Genomic DNA, 15,173 nt, shown 5'->3' on the forward strand with positions numbered 1-15,173 from the left:
CGAGGAGTTGATGAAAAAAAGCTCGTTTTATGTTGGAGCTATTTTGGCGAGACAATTCTTTTTAAGAATACCTCGATCAATGGAAAAGTTTCTACACAATAGTACTAAGCAAATATCACGTGTGCACAACAGCACCAATGAGTAAAAATTTTGGATTATCTCAATATTTATAGTGCTGATGGCTTATTTGCGTCAAATCAAGTTTTTCTAACTTAGCAAACTTTTTGCGAATAGTTTCTTTGGAGCAGCCTTGTGTTTTAGCTTGCGTCTCTTCTGTCATATAAGGAATACATCGTGCGTAAAGGTCGTCAAGATTGGTCCTTGAAGCACTTCGCCAGTTCTGGGTAAATCTCTCAAATATAACTTTTTTGCTCGTAAAAAAAGTCACCAAACCGTAATTTATTCTGTGTAAAAAAGTACTGGGGAGCAAATCAAAATGCGACTGACGGATGGTACTTGTTATCTAGCTAAAACTCTTCAATTCAGCAAAAAGTATTTTCTTCGCTTCATTTCTCTGGCTTTGCTAAGAAGATATTCCTGAAAACATCGACATGATAGAAAACTATTCTATTAATGAAAAAAGAGTCGACAGCTTCGTAGATGTCGCCATTCAGTGAAAACCATCCACAAACAGCTTCTGCTAGCGGAATCCGACGAGCGACACATAAACACGTGCCTTGTCGAAGCAGCCGTATCATCTCTCAGAATGTGCCGTCATCACAGAGCCGTCTATGATCCCTCGACCGCATTACGCCAAGTTCTTGACGCCATGATCGTCGTTGCTTTATAATAAGAAAAGCATAGATTTATTTAAAAAGAGATAAATAAATTGAGGTAAAATCATGCTGAATCGCAATGAAAATTGACGTCCGAGAAGAGGACGTTGTCTGCTTTCTCATTCGGCACCAGGTCAATTTTTACCTTAAGCTGATGGAGCAAAAATACTCAAGTGTACTGATTGCCGGTGATGTGGTTGGGATTGCGAAAGATGGTGGCGCTATCTTCTACGCGAAACATTGCAAGACTTTTTCTTTTCAAGCAGGAATTTGTATGTGCACATAACAATTTACAATCCATGCGAGGTCTTGAAATCTACCAAGTACAACATATTGCTACTGAAAACCAAAAAAAGTCATACCAATTATGGGATGGGACTAGCCAGAACTAAAATAGAATCGAATGTCGAAAAGGATGCCAACAACCTCATTCATTCGTGCTGTCTAATTGCCGAGCAGGTCGTAGTCGTCCAATTTGTCGTTGTATTTCATGATGGTTCGCTTGATCTTGGAGCTATCAACCCACGTGACAAAGTCCTCCATTGAACGAGTGACCAAAAACGCCGAGTCCGTCACTACCGTGGGTCCTACGCGGACGTGTCCCTGCTCGATAAACGTCGTGGCTTCTTTAATGCTCTCGGCCATTTTCACGCGCACCATCACCACGGGTAAGCGACGACGACAGAAAGCAGAAACGTTGACTTCCTCAGCCTTAAGCAAACTTTTTTTTGTTTGAATGAGTCCCATTGCGTACAACTTGTCCAATAAAGCCGTCGTGGTTTTCACCCGGTACGGATCATTGGCTGGACGTTTCTTCAGTCTCGCAACGACTTTTGAAATGTGGCCCACCAAGCGGTTGTATTTATGATATTGCTCACGGTCTGGAATACGGTAGCGGCGAATCACCTTAATCTCGTGCAGATTATTCTCCTTCTTCCATTCCAGCAGATCAACCTTCTTAAGCAGCTTCTGCTCATGGAATTTCAATTGCCGACCCATTTGCTAGTTATTCCCTCTTTGTTGTAACACGTAACCGGGAGACTTATAAATAAATAAAAAAAGATGTTGAGTACATAAGTGAAGTGACGCACATCATGCGTTTCCAGCCAATGAATCGCTACGCTCCGAGCATCGCTATTCCTCATTTCTAGGATCATGACGGCTGCTGACGTTGAGAAGAAGAGTAAGAAGAAGAAGCTTAAAGTCGTCGAGACAGAGGGAAAAGATCTCATCCAACCCGAGAGTTACACGCCGATCCTTGATACGAGCAAATGGCCCCTTTTGCTCAAGAATTACCACCAACTCAACGTGCGCACGGGCCATTATACGCCCATTCCTTGTAGCTCGTCGCCACTAAAGCGGAATCTGCATGATTATGTGCGATATGGTGTCATTAATCTTGACAAACCCGCGAATCCGTCTTCACACGAAGTTGTGGCGTGGATCCGTCGGATCTTGCGTGTTGACAAGACAGGTCACTCGGGTACCCTTGATCCGAAAGTCACAGGCTGTCTCATTGTGTGCGTCGACCGTGCCACACGCTTGGTGAAAGCTCAACAAGGAGCTGGAAAAGAATACATTGCTGTTGTGCGCTTGCACAGTGCCATTGAATCCCAAGTGAAGCTCGCCCGTGCGATTGAGACTCTCACCGGCGCCTTGTTCCAGCGTCCTCCGCTGATTTCGGCTGTCAAGCGTCAATTGCGAATTCGTACCATTTATAATTCAAAGCTCATTGAATACGACGAAGAACGGCATCTTGGAATCTTTCACGTAAGCTGCGAAGCTGGGACGTACATTCGAACTTTATGTGTGCATTTGGGGCTTGTCTTAGGCGTTGGAGGCCACATGCAAGAGCTTCGTCGTGTTCGTTCAGGGGCTTTGGGCGAAAGCGATTCCTTGGTAACAATGCACGATGTGTTGGACGCACAGTATCAGTATGACACGTACAAGGATGAATCGTATCTTCGACGGATTGTACGACCTTTAGAAGTACTCCTGACCTCGTATAAGCGCATTGTCGTAAAGGATAGCTCGGTAAATGCCATTTGCTATGGTGCCAAGTTTATGATTCCGGGTATGTTGCGATTTGCCGATGATATTGATGTCGGTGAAGAAGTGGTTTTAATGACTACGAAAGGCGAAGCGATTGCTGTGGCAATTGCCCAGATGACAACGGCGGTAATGGCGACGTGTGACCACGGCGTAGTGGCAAAGATCAAACGCGTGATTATGGAGCGAGACACGTACCCACGTCGATGGGGCTTGGGCCCAATGGCTCAAAAAGTCAAGGGAATGGTGAAAGAAGGCAAGATTGGCAAGTATGGAAAAGTGAATGAGAATACTCCAGCTGCTGTGTCGGAATTGTATGATCACGACGAAAAGAAGGGTGTTGTTGAGGAGGGAAACGAGGAGGGAACGATCGAGGAAGGTTTGAAGAAAAAGCACAAGAAGGAGAAAAAGGAAAAGAAAGAAAAGAAGAAGCACAAGCGCGATTCGGAGGACAAGACAGAAGAATCTCTGGAGAAGAAGAAATCGAAGAAGAAGAAGAAGAAATCCAAGGAGACGAGCGATTTGGAATAGACGATTGTTTTTGTTGGGTTGAAATTTGCTTTGGGATGCATCTTTTGAGCAGATCGAGAACAATGCTTTTGGGTTACGCATACAGTGGTAGTCACTGTGAGTTTATATATATTGTATCAAATTTTTATTGTCAATTTGTAAAAAAAATTGGGTAAAACCGGGAATTACACTTAATTCATGTTCTCACATTTTGTTGAAAAGGACCGCTTAAGATACGCTCGCACAAGTAATATTAAGAACACGAAACTAGTAGTAAATCTCAGCAATAAAATGGTGTGAATATTAAAAATGCAAATGCGAGTGTCCTAGATGTAAGTTGGCAAATTTACTGTTCATCTGCGATGGTTATTTTCGTCAGCTTGTTTCTTGTCATGATGACGGCAGTCTCCTCTATTCCGATTTGTTGGAAAAATTATCCTTGATCGAACGCGATGCCAGTCCTTGTTTATCCATTGCAAGGCCCTCGTTTGAGCCAATTTTGTCGCTTTTGTATTTTAAAAGCTGTCTTCCTGAAATATAGAGAAACTTTAAAATTAACTTACCAAGACAATATCTGTCAATTACTCCAGCATGGGCGGAGGTGGGTTGCGTATTCTGCCGCACAAAAAGTGGCATGTATGGCTGCGCGACAACATTGAGCGCGTTTTGCGAGATGAGCGCGAGAACGAAGAGAAGCAGCAGGCCCTAGAAGCGAAGGATCGGCAATTGGCGCAGGAGCGACGAGCGCAGCACCTCCGAGCTGACAAATCCGCAAACTCAGAGCAACACATCAACTTTTTCCTGACCGAGGAGCTGCAAGAGAAGAGTAAAGAAGGCAATGTTTTAAGCAAGAAAAAGCTTCCGGCGGAAAATGATACGCTGAGACGACACGGTGTTGCGCCTTGGTACGCAATGATTGAAGATGGAGCGAAGAAAGAGCCGACGTTAAGACAGGAACGCAAGCGAAAGAGGTAGGCCCAATAAATGAATAACAAGTGATGTGTTAAGGCTGATACGTTATGTATTGCAGAGAATTGAAGATGGCTGACCCTTTGCTTGACATGCGCCCGAAGCAGCACCCTCTTTCGGATGTACGACAGTTTGCATCGTATGCTGTAGAAGGAGGACCTGTAGATAGCGATCGCAGAAAGTATTCCAGTCGGTATGACCGCTTTTCTTCTGGTAGTGGGAACTTGTACCCTTCCACTGATGAGACGCAAATTCGGACGTATCATAGCAAGGAGAGTAGAAAAAAGCATGAGCACAGTCGGAAAAAGTTGCAAAAGCTACGTCACGAACGTGACGATCGAGAAGCCAAGGAACGACTACGTGCCCAAAGACTTTTTCAACGGTAAACAATACATCCACGGATTGGTTGAAAGCATTTCATTACATTCCCGTATTGTAGCCAATAATTGACCAAGAGAGCTAAAGCGGGACAACCCTATGTGTCCTTCTCAATCTTCTTAATACCGCGGAGTCGGCCAGTACGACGAGCGGCAATAAGACCAACTTTCTTACCAGCCGGAGCATCCCGACGAACCGTCGATGGGTGACCAATATGCTGGTGATTACCACCACCGTGAGGGTGCTCTACGGGGTTCATAGCCACACCACGCACTCGGGGCCACTCGTTACGCTTTACGCGGTACTTGTGGTACGCACGACCAGCTTTAAGAATTGGCTTGTCCGTACGGCCTCCGCCAGCAACGACACCAATCATAGCACGGCATCTGTTCGTACATAAGCGAGATAATCAAGTTAGTAAAATCATATCCACATTCCCTCCCCTTGAAACAAAGTTGCGGCAACTATCAATATTCCACTTCAGCATGAAGTAAGAAATAGATACTTACTCACCGCCGAAGCGGGAAAGAATGATTATTAGCACACACATACGTTAGTGTTGAAAACACTAACGCAGCACGAGCGTGGTCTCTCTGGGGACAAGAGAGACACCCGCCGCCATGCTACGAGATACCCAAAGGTCTCTCGAATCATTTTGTCGCGGCTTTGTAAAGTAACAGTAGCAGCAACTTACGCCGATGGGACGGTCTTCTTAGAGCCCGAAGGTAAACGCAATTTGGTCTTTCCCTTGTCCTCGTCATGGGTCACAATGACTGCGTAGTCACCAGACGCACGAGCGAACGAACCGCGGTCGCCAATCTTGGCCTCGACATTGCACACAATGGTACCTTCCGGCAAGGCCGAGAGAGGAAGCGTGTTGCCAACCGTGAGGGTAGCTTTTGGGCCCGAGTAGATGAACATACCCGTGTACATGCCTTCCGCCGCGATCAAAAGCTCGTGCTTGATTTGAAAGCGGTACGGGTCACGGTATGTTACACGAGCCAATGGAGCGCCACGACCCGAGTCGTGGACAATCTCACGGACGACACCTTTAATGTATCCAGTGCGCTCAATATAGTCGAGCGCGCGAAATGCAGCAGGGCCTTTACGCAAGTGCGTGTGCGACTTAAAGATGGAGCCAGCACCTTTACGCTGACCACGAATAACACGACCCATAGTAGCTCTTTCTTTTGATCCGGGAAATGTCAAATGCTTAAACTCAATGCATAACCAACCAAATTAGAAACCCGTTAGAACAAATGCGCAAAGACTGGAGGTTATGATCATTGGTTCAGGTGGGGATTGGCAAAATGAATTAGTTTGATATTATTTATTTTACCATATTGATAGCATTTGGTATCTCCACCTCGTGAAGTTGCCTCTTGGCATTTTGTGTTCGGGGTGGTCATTTAAATAATGCGATAGAAAGCTATAGGGAGACGTTATAGTTGGGCATCATGCAGCGCTCTTCCATCTGCAGATTGTCCTGGTATGTCTCTGTACATACCACATCTAGTACATGCAGTCGATTTTATTACGATTAAGTTACATTTTAAATGCCATTGAAACACTCAATGACGTCTTCGCAAGCGTCATTGGAATTGATTGGCCTGCTATAAGCGGTGATGGCCTCCAAAACGAACGAATAGTAGACGTAGTATCAACTTGTGCAAGCATCCATGGATGCTGCAGCATTTCGTCTGCTGTGAGACGGAGAGTCGGGTCTTTCTCTAAAAGTTTCGAAACGAGGTCTTTCGCATCAACGGAGACGTCATGCCACGCGCTAAAGTCAAAGGAGATTGCTTCTGTCTTAACGCGATGTTCAACTACACTGTCCGTAGCCATGCCGTCCAGGTCAAACGGATGCGAGCCGCTTAGTGTGATGTACAGCACACAGCCCAAGGCCCACATATCACACGCGCTCGTGCAATCACCTGACATCAGTAACTCAGGCGGCAAATACCCAGCTGTACCACTCTCCTCCGTGTCTGTGGTCACCCCAGCGGGTCCCGCACTGCCAAAGTCTGCAAGCTTAATAAAACTAGCGCTTTCGTAACAACTGGCCTTCGTACATTCTTCATCAGAAGAAGCGTATCGTTTAGTCAAAAGAATGTTCTCGGGTTTCACGTCCTTGTGCACGAGCCCATGTCGATGCAAAAAGGACAAGGCACTTGCCATCTCTCGTGCCATAGTTTGTGCCTTTACTTCCGGTAAAGACCCGTACGCTACAATTTGTTCAAACAGTTCACCTCCTCGAGCGAGCTCAGTGGCTATGCATACATTCCTGCCCTCAATATACACGTCTTTCAGATCGATAATGTTCCTATGTCCTCCAAGCGCTTTAACTAGCTGTAAAGCCGAAATCTCGCGCTCGAGCGACATATACGATCGTTTTTCGTTCGAGGGTTCTAGTGGCACCATCTTCACGGCCGCAACTTCGCCTGTTTCTTCGTGCATACCGAGGCGTACGACACCAAACGCTCCGGCACCAATCTGGTCAAATAGTTGCCACTTTGGTTGCGTCGGAAGTGCCAGTGATTCAAACTCAAATGTTGCTCGAGCTTGCGCGACGCCTTCCGCGTGCAGCTCGCAACCAGCGCTGAGCGCTGCAGCACCCGCGACGGCTAAACTCAAGGAATGATGACCGCGTTTCACTCCCGGCTTGGAATGGCACGAGGACTGCGTCTGATAGGTACATTGCAATCCTTTCAATCCGCGATGCTCCAATTGCACATGCAGGTTGCTATGAAGCGCAGAGGTTACGATTCCGCCGCTACTCGTCGCTTCGAAAGCTGCGGATCGACCAAGGCGAAGCATGAGGTAGAATAAAGCTAATTAAGGTGGGCGGAATAATATACAATGAAAACAAGAAGACTATAAATCGTTCGTGTCACCAAGCTGGCGCTCTGTAGTCGGTCTGAACGTAGTTGGGAACAGGATGCATGCACTGAACGCTAGGTTGCATGTTTGAAATGTCTTTCCGTCTGTTTAACGGATACAGCCGTTTTTCTTATAAAAAGGTTTGTATGGGTCGTTCCGTACTCTTTTCGTGGGGTTTTGCTTCGAGTCTATGGTCCCTGACGTCACTGCGATTGGAAGCAAGCACGTCATCAATGGTGACGGCCTCGTCGTCGCGTAAAGTATTGTAAGGCCAAGCCTGTGCCTTTGCGACCTGCTCTGTGCTCAATAAATCCAGCACGCCAAGTATTATAAAGCTTTCGTTATGATAAAGTCTCAGGTTGAGACGTGACTAGGTGGTTGTTATCTTCAACCTAAGCATTTCTCAGATTTGGGTTGGTAGGTAAGACTATCGTCACATTGAAAGTAATTGAGGACTGTACCTAAGTATGAAAAACTAAGAAATCGGTAAAAGTCACTTTGTCATCTCGAGTGCTTCAGCTATCAATTAAACGATGCGACCAGATGATGTAACAAAATACAGCGTACGTGCCCTGGATTATAAATAAATTGTCCCAAATTGTCACAAATCGTGTGCTACCATCAAAACCCTATTCAAACTTGAAACTTTTCTCATTCCCACGGTAAGATACTTTGACTTGCAGCCGTCCCTTGGTCATTAAAATTCAATCGGAGACAAAGGTTTATGTTTCTCCTTCTTACTAAATTTCGTTCGCGAGAACGTTGCCCATTTCTTTGGTTTCGAGACGCTCGTTTGCAGTTCGTTCTGATCCATGCGTTGAGCATTCAAGTCCTTTCGATGTAACATTGACGGTTGCTTGCGTTGCTGCACAATTTGACTCACTTTCTGACGACGTTGTTGCATGGCAGTTGCAAGTCGTGTCGTCCGCGTTTGACTCCGACTGAGTAGCTTGGCAATGTCCGTGGATGGACGATCGCCATTAAAATACGACGAAGCCAATGAATTCATCGTCGGTCGATCTTCTTTCCAATTGTTACAGTCCTCTTCGCCATAATTCGACGAAGTTTCCGAGAAATTATCCGACGAATTGAGCTCATCGGGTTCCGTCGAGCGCCGAGAGCTCCCCGAATTTGCAAAAAAGTTGCACGCTGCGGAATACTCGCCCCGTCGGTTTTCAAGCTCCAAGCATGGAGTGTCTAACGAATGCATTAAAGTCTTGTCAATACTGCGGGTGTTCTCATAGTCGGCGACGACGCTTTGAAGATCCCGACTGCTCTTTTGCAACGCAGCCACTTCGTCTCTTAACCGCGCGTTCTCGTCACAAACACGTTGTAATTCCTCGTCCTTCTCGTTTAAACGCATCGTCAACGCAACAACAACGTCCTCGTGTTGAGCTTTCGACTCCACTCGAATTCGAGAACAATGTTGACGAACCAAACGACCACGTTGAATACTTGGCAATCCCAACGCCGCGACTTCTTTCGCCTTGACTTCCTTTTCACACATCTCGTTTTCCAAGTATTTAACACGCTTCCTTGCAATGTAACCACGAGATACTCGCTGTACAAGAATCGCTGCTTCCCGCATTGTTTGAATGTCTTTTCGCGTTAAAAAACCACGAAAAATTCGTTGAATACCAGTCACGGCCTTCTCCCGTCGCTGTCGCATGGCCATTGCCTTTCGTTTCCGCTCTTCAATTGCTCGTTTCTTCTCTCTCGCTGCGTTTGCAGCAGCAAGACGTCGAAGTTCCTGTTCTTCCTGTTCACGCTGCAAACAACGCAGTCGTTCTTGCTCCAATTCTTCTTTAACACGACAAGCTTCGTCCTTGGCAAACTGCTGCATCTCTGCCAAACCACATCGAGCAAAGTACCCACGGGCGTTCGTCTGAATCACCACAGCGCTCTTGATTCGCAAGCTTTTCATACGACGCGCTTCTTCTCGTCGTCGCTCGTCCGCAAGTCTCACACGCTCTTTTTCAAGCTGCTTTTGTCGCTCTTGTTCTTCCGCGCGTTTTCGCTGTCGAAGCATTTCAAGCTCCCGTGCCATACGCTCTCGTTCGTGTTGATTATATCTCTCCATGCGACGTTGCAAGAGCTCCTTTCGAGCGAAATACTGTCGAACACAACACTGCAGACGCACAGCACGAGTTTGCTTCAATACCGCACGAAACACCTGACGTCCTTGATGCCCACGCCACACCCGTTGCATCTCAAGCGCAAAGTATTCCTTTCGCACACTACAGAACGCACACCGACCAACGTACCCACGCCAGACGCGCTGAATCAACGCAAGCGCTACCCTTGCACGTTGAAATTGGCGTCTTGCGATAAAAACTCGCACACGTCGTTGAATCATACGGACAGCAATGCGTTGATTACAATACTCTACGCGTGCACGCATGCCACGCCACCGTGCTTGGATTCGAGCAACGTACGCGTAAAGTTTCTGAGCTTTGGCATACTCGAGGGTTTCCAACACACCTTTTTGTAGATAGATTTTTGATTGCCCCATTTGATACTCTTCTGGCGTCTCGAGATGGAATTGTTCGACCACGTCGCGACAGCATAAAACACCATAAGTCTTTGGATCGTTCTGAAGCTGTTGCTGTTGTTCTTTCGTGAGAAAGAGGTCGAATTGGGCAGCAAATTCACCATGTACGAGACGATTGGGATACCCCACGCGTGCAATGCAAATGGCTTCAATAACGCCAGCACAACGTAATTGCGTCGCCACCATCTTGTCTTCGAGTAAACTAGCGCTCTTACGACAATTGGGTTTAATACATCGAATGTAATTCACGTTGGTGTCGTTAATAGTCGTCATTAATGCGTTGAGAGACTTTTTAAATTGCATGCCCACAGTCCGATCTGCGCCCGCTTTTCGAATTCCCAACGACGAAAGGGGGTGCTTTGGAGCTGCAGCTTCCATCTCTTTTCGTACTTGAAAGAGCATTTGTGGAAATGGTTCGTGGCTTTGGCACATGAGATCCGACAAGTCGGTGAGTAACGCGTCTTTGTGTTTCTCTAAGAACCCTGTTGCGTCGTATAGCACGGTTCCTGCGTAGTGATGAATCGCAAATTGTGTCTTGGAGATCCGTGGAAATTCAATGAGTGTCTTGTGTTTACAATACGCACTCGAGAGTTTACTCACAAATCCCTCTTCATGTCCACGAGGACGTACAATCTCTTCATTCAAGAGCGCTAAGAGTCCCATTCGACTTTCAATTAACCCGAGCGTCTCACTATTATCCGCGTAAGCAATGTGTGCCCACGTAATCTGTTCCCGTTCGTACTCTTCTTGAACGGACCGAAACACGTCTTGCGTGAACTTTTGCTGGAGCTTTTCATTCGCATAATTAATACAAAGTTGTTCAAAGGAATTGTGTTCAAAGCTCTCGAATCCAAAAATATCGAGCACACCAATGGTAGACGTTGTTTGTTGAGCTTTCGCCCCTAAACTTGCATTGATTCCCGCGACTAGCCAGTCAAAGATACTAGCGTAAATGGCCTTGGCAAGAGCGTCTCGTCCAGACTGAGCTTGCTCGACTGTAAGCGGGACGAGGTAGATTTCTCCTGCAGCTTTCATTGTTCGATGAGTGAGGGCTTTGGCCATAATCTCGGGCAGTAAGCCCAAAAGAATGCTCGAGTACGCCACGGAGTCCATGTCCAACTCGCACGCTTCATCATTGTCACATTTTACTACAAACCGCGCTTCACCGAGGTGTAAAATACCAGCGAGCACTTGAAAGAGCTCGTTCTGTTGTTTCGCGTTTAAACCAAGAAGCGATAGCGCTTGTTTCGTCTTTTTCAAAAGACTTTGGTCTTTCAAAGTCTCGGCTTCTACACTTGCTGCCGATTTCAAAACCGGTGACTGACTACGTTGTAGCTTCTGACCTCGTCGATTTTCAAGCTGAGGCTCCTTTTCTTCTAGGTATGCAAACTTTGGAGCGTCGTCACCAAGTCCAAGAGAATCACGCTCGGCTCGGGTCGTTCCGTGCAATAATTGATAAAAAATATGATAATTCCGTTCGCCACGTTCATGACAAATGACACGCGTTTTTTCAAGAAGATACGTCTCGCATTGAGCTCCACAGAGCGCATGTTTACCATCAAATTAAAGCTGTGTGAATTTGCCAAAGCGACTGGAATTGTCATTTCGAGTCGTCTTGGCATTGCCAAAACTCTCAAGAAGCGGATTGACTTGGATAATACGTGTCGTAATACTCTGTTCGTGGTCATTCACTCCCGTGGATGGCACCGACGCTATGATTGCGAGATTGTCCATTAAAATTTTCGTGGTCTCTGTTTTTCCAGCACCCGATTCGCCACTCACGAGAATACTTTGATTCGTGCCATGGTCACACATGTGCCTGAACGCAGCCACCGAGACTGCGTACACATGAGGTGGGAGATCCCGTCGCGAGCGTGCCTGAAAATATTTCTTGGAAAGCCCAGGTGCATAGAGCTCGTCAAGCCACTGGTACGGATTCACTGCAAGACAAATGTCACCGGTATACGTGTATGGCATTCGAGCTCGAAAGCGCTTTTTGAGATTTCGAAGCAAAGCCGCTTCGTGTAAATGATTGAGATCAATCATATTGTCGATGCCTTGCTCTTGACGTGATAGCTGGGCATTCTGTATAGGAAAGCCCGCGTTGATGGCAATCACTCGCGTTTCACCAGTCATGTCGGACTCGTCATGATCACTGGATTCGTCCTTTCGAGGACGCTGAATTCGAACAGTCACGACGCTTTGAGCTTCGTCAACGCTTTCGACGTAGACAGGAAGCCAAGCGGCATTGTCATCGGCAATGTAGCAGCGCATGCCTGCGCTCACGCTCGGAGCAACATCCACCGGCATGGCCACCTTCGTAACGCAAGCGTTCGTGGGGCGAGGCATTCCGAGAACGTCAAAGACGGATCAATTCGGACGCTATAGGAACGAACCAACGCGACTTTTGGTCTCGAACTCACGAGTTGCAATCGAATCAATGGCTTTGATAAAAAAACTGTAGAGATTCCTATCCTCAGCTGCTGCTTGATGTCCAAGGATGTCCAAGAGGAGGAGTGTGTTTGAAACATATGAGCTTTTCATAAAGGCCGTGAAATTGTAAAGCCAGTTTGATCGCGTTTAAACAGGGTGTTCGACTTATAAATAGGAGTCTTGGCGACCTTTTTTATCAAGCAGTCCTTCCCCTAAAGCCAGACGAGGAGGCGTTGTTGACATATTGCCACGAATTTACGTGCAAAAGACCGTGGGCAAGCGGTGGAAGTGTTTCGTATTGTAGGCGTTACAGGGACCGACGGACGGAGCGGGGTAGATTTATGTGCAGATAAAGTATATGGACTGTAAGCGACATGCTTTTGTTCGACGGAAGGACTTGCTGTCTATACCGTATAGATTAGTAATGCTACCGCAGTGCAAGTTGAGTTATTCGACACCAAGCGGAAGTTTATGCGTGTAACTTTAAATTTGCAAAGCACACGGAGCTTTCAAGTGACAGTGCATATGAGCAGACGCCAGATAAACGGATGTCCTACTACGCCTTGCTTTTAAGCAGTCATCGTGGAGTAATGACAAGCGCACCGAAAAGTCGGTACTAACAGCTTCGCTCGAGAATCAGTTTGCGGTTTGAAAAGGCGTCGATAGGTCAGACACCTCTCTTCTGGCCTTGTCTGCAGCACTTCGTCTACCTCTCCATAATAATTTAGAAGAATACTTGCTGCTAAAGCAGGATCGCACTTGTTCTTATCAGGCAGAGGGGAGGATGTATGCCCTTTACCAAAGCTTACTTCTATTGAAAAAGGGATAAGAAGGCTAGCATTACCGCAAAGCCAACACATGGAAGTGGTTTTTGACAGAAACTGGTCATTTCTCTAGAAGTATCCTCCTATCAACGTCGACGTAATGGGAAACTTCTTAGTACGAACCACTGGCGCTTCTGAAGTCTACATTGATCTTATAGCGGTCTCCCTTTCATCGAGCTGTTGCGTATGCGATGTATGTTAAGCAAGGGAAGCATACCATTTTGACGTGAATGTATTGTGAGTTCCACCTCGAATTCTCGCCAAGATTGTTTCAAGTAAAATGTCTCTGTACACATTAAAGTTGCGGTGAGCTATTGTGAGCGCTTTGTGGTGCAGCACTCACCGCGAGTAATTTTTAATAATCAGAATGTAGAAACTTGTGGGGATAAGTTTACGAATCACTACAGTAAAACTTATTAAATCGTAATCTCGCCATATATTTCAATATTTAGCCTATTCGAAGGAAACAAATTGCAGTTTCTCTGCACGTTAAGAAAATTAGTCAAAATGACTAGTAGGGCGTATGGTGAAAATCTTCTTATCTGATTTCCAGAAGCGGGATTTGTAACGGGCACCTTTCGCTGATACTGCTTCATAATTAATCGACCTGCACTGATAATATTGAAGGTTCAGTGCCTCCAAAACTTCACATACACGACGTGCAGAGGGAGGTTTAAAGCTGCTAAGCCAAACTTAGCAACTGAAGGACGATACGAAGATGGCTTAGTATCGGGAAAATTGAAATTGTAACGGGGTGTATCGTTACATGAAATTTACACTTAGATGTTGTAGGCAGATTGTAACATCTCCATCCTCCATCTTGGCGCCGATACTGCTAAGCTTGGCGCTTAATATAGAGAGACATTATCCTCACCGGAGTTTTAATTATCCCCACCGGAGTTCAGGGGTTCCTCTTAATTTATAGCATAAAATATGGTTTAAATGACCGTTTGTGCATACCTTGATGACACTTTCTCTCCAATATTTAGAGCTTGGATTCAATTAATATATCGCGCGATAATCTTGTTTTTGTAACCTGACCGTGAGCTTGCGCTCATGAATGGACTCGAAAGGTTATTTTCAACATGCAAAACCATACTTTGCATTTGACAAATTAAAAAAAAAATATTCTTGGAAATGTGCGCAAACATTTCCCTTCTGGCAACGAAGGACATACGGCGTGCGATTCATTCATGCAAGAGCATTTGAGGGCTGTTGTGAAATGCAAACAGAGGAAAATGCCGACAGGCTTGCAGACTCTTTCACGTTGCTGCCCTGTGGATGCATTCTCCTATATTCAGCAGCAATGGTTGCCATACAGAGAAATTTTGTGAGATCGTGGTTGAAGAGTATGAATCATTTTGGGCATACTACAACGCAATGCGTTGAATGCGCACATTACGGGCTCAGAAGGATGATGCAGTCCGCTGCCGGTGACTTACATGTCATTCATAAGATATCTGATCAATCTTGCCTCTACAAACTCAATGAGATAAGGAAGCAATTAGCAAATGACAAAACATGTGGCAACAGACTATCATTGCAGAGCGTCATGAATAAGGTTAGCCTGATCGCATATTCGAGCGCTTTACTTCTCTTTCCTATTATTCACATTTTTAGATTTCCAGTCACGCATTAAAAGCAGCACATAAACAGTCATTGCGTCGTTTTGAAGCTGGTAGTGTAATGTGCGATGGCGATTACTGCAGGCAAATGATCGTTTGTAGCATGGGATGGCCAAGCGTGCATCGATTTCTCCTTCCCGTACCGAATGCAATAAAGGCTCGATCAACCCCCACCAAC

General features: G+C 46.0%; 7 protein-coding genes across 7 annotated transcripts; 2 read left to right on the forward strand and 5 right to left on the reverse strand.

Moving 5' to 3' along the window:
* Positions 1-1,220: 1,220 nt before the first annotated feature.
* CCR75_000757 (uncharacterized protein) lies at positions 1,221-1,775 on the reverse strand (the record flags this gene model as incomplete). The annotated part of the gene is made up of 1 exon (XM_067958863.1): positions 1,221-1,775. One exon carries the CDS (start codon positions 1,773-1,775, stop codon positions 1,221-1,223), a length of 555 nt encoding a protein of 184 aa, XP_067821805.1.
* A 156-nt stretch (positions 1,776-1,931) lies between these two features.
* On the forward strand, positions 1,932-3,356 carry CCR75_000756 (uncharacterized protein; the record flags this gene model as incomplete). Its single annotated transcript, XM_067958862.1, has 1 exon — positions 1,932-3,356. The coding sequence occupies one exon, from the start codon at positions 1,932-1,934 to the stop codon at positions 3,354-3,356; it is 1,425 nt and encodes a 474-aa protein (XP_067821806.1).
* A 276-nt stretch (positions 3,357-3,632) lies between these two features.
* CCR75_000755 (uncharacterized protein) lies at positions 3,633-4,758 on the forward strand. Its single transcript, XM_067958861.1, has 2 exons — positions 3,633-4,306; positions 4,366-4,758. The coding sequence occupies exons 1-2, from the start codon at positions 3,927-3,929 to the stop codon at positions 4,688-4,690; spliced, it is 705 nt and encodes a 234-aa protein (XP_067821807.1). The 5' UTR covers positions 3,633-3,926; the 3' UTR covers positions 4,691-4,758.
* CCR75_000754 (uncharacterized protein) lies at positions 4,707-5,858 on the reverse strand (the record flags this gene model as incomplete). Its single annotated transcript, XM_067958860.1, has 2 exons — positions 4,707-5,068; positions 5,377-5,858. The coding sequence occupies 2 exons, from the start codon at positions 5,856-5,858 to the stop codon at positions 4,780-4,782; spliced, it is 771 nt and encodes a 256-aa protein (XP_067821808.1). The 3' UTR covers positions 4,707-4,779.
* A 369-nt stretch (positions 5,859-6,227) lies between these two features.
* CCR75_000753 (uncharacterized protein) lies at positions 6,228-7,499 on the reverse strand (the record flags this gene model as incomplete). The annotated part of the gene is made up of 1 exon (XM_067958859.1): positions 6,228-7,499. The coding sequence occupies one exon, from the start codon at positions 7,497-7,499 to the stop codon at positions 6,228-6,230; it is 1,272 nt and encodes a 423-aa protein (XP_067821809.1).
* A 760-nt stretch (positions 7,500-8,259) lies between these two features.
* Positions 8,260-11,663, reverse strand: CCR75_000752 (uncharacterized protein; the record flags this gene model as incomplete). Its single annotated transcript, XM_067958858.1, is given in 2 exon segments — positions 8,260-11,489; positions 11,504-11,663. 2 exon segments carry the CDS (start codon positions 11,661-11,663, stop codon positions 8,260-8,262), a joined length of 3,390 nt encoding a protein of 1,129 aa, XP_067821810.1.
* A 13-nt stretch (positions 11,664-11,676) lies between these two features.
* CCR75_000751 (uncharacterized protein) lies at positions 11,677-12,462 on the reverse strand (the record flags this gene model as incomplete). Its single annotated transcript, XM_067958857.1, has 1 exon — positions 11,677-12,462. One exon carries the CDS (start codon positions 12,460-12,462, stop codon positions 11,677-11,679), a length of 786 nt encoding a protein of 261 aa, XP_067821811.1.
* Positions 12,463-15,173: the final 2,711 nt, after the last annotated feature.

The sequence above is a fragment of the Bremia lactucae genome, linkage group LG2 (assembly GCF_004359215.1).
Source record: "Bremia lactucae strain SF5 linkage group LG2, whole genome shotgun sequence".
Taxonomy (NCBI): domain Eukaryota; phylum Oomycota; class Peronosporomycetes; order Peronosporales; family Peronosporaceae; genus Bremia; species Bremia lactucae.

What these genes read in the sequence shown, in the direction of transcription:
- CCR75_000755 (XM_067958861.1), top strand. Translation starts at nt 3,927, where the DNA reads ATGGGCGGAGGTGGGTTGCGTATTCTGCCGCACAAAAAGTGGCATGTA. An exon ending in CAGGAACGCAAGCGAAAGAG is followed by an intron (nt 4,307 to 4,365) that starts GTAGGCCCAATA and finishes TATGTATTGCAG; the next exon opens with AGAATTGAAGATGGCTGACC.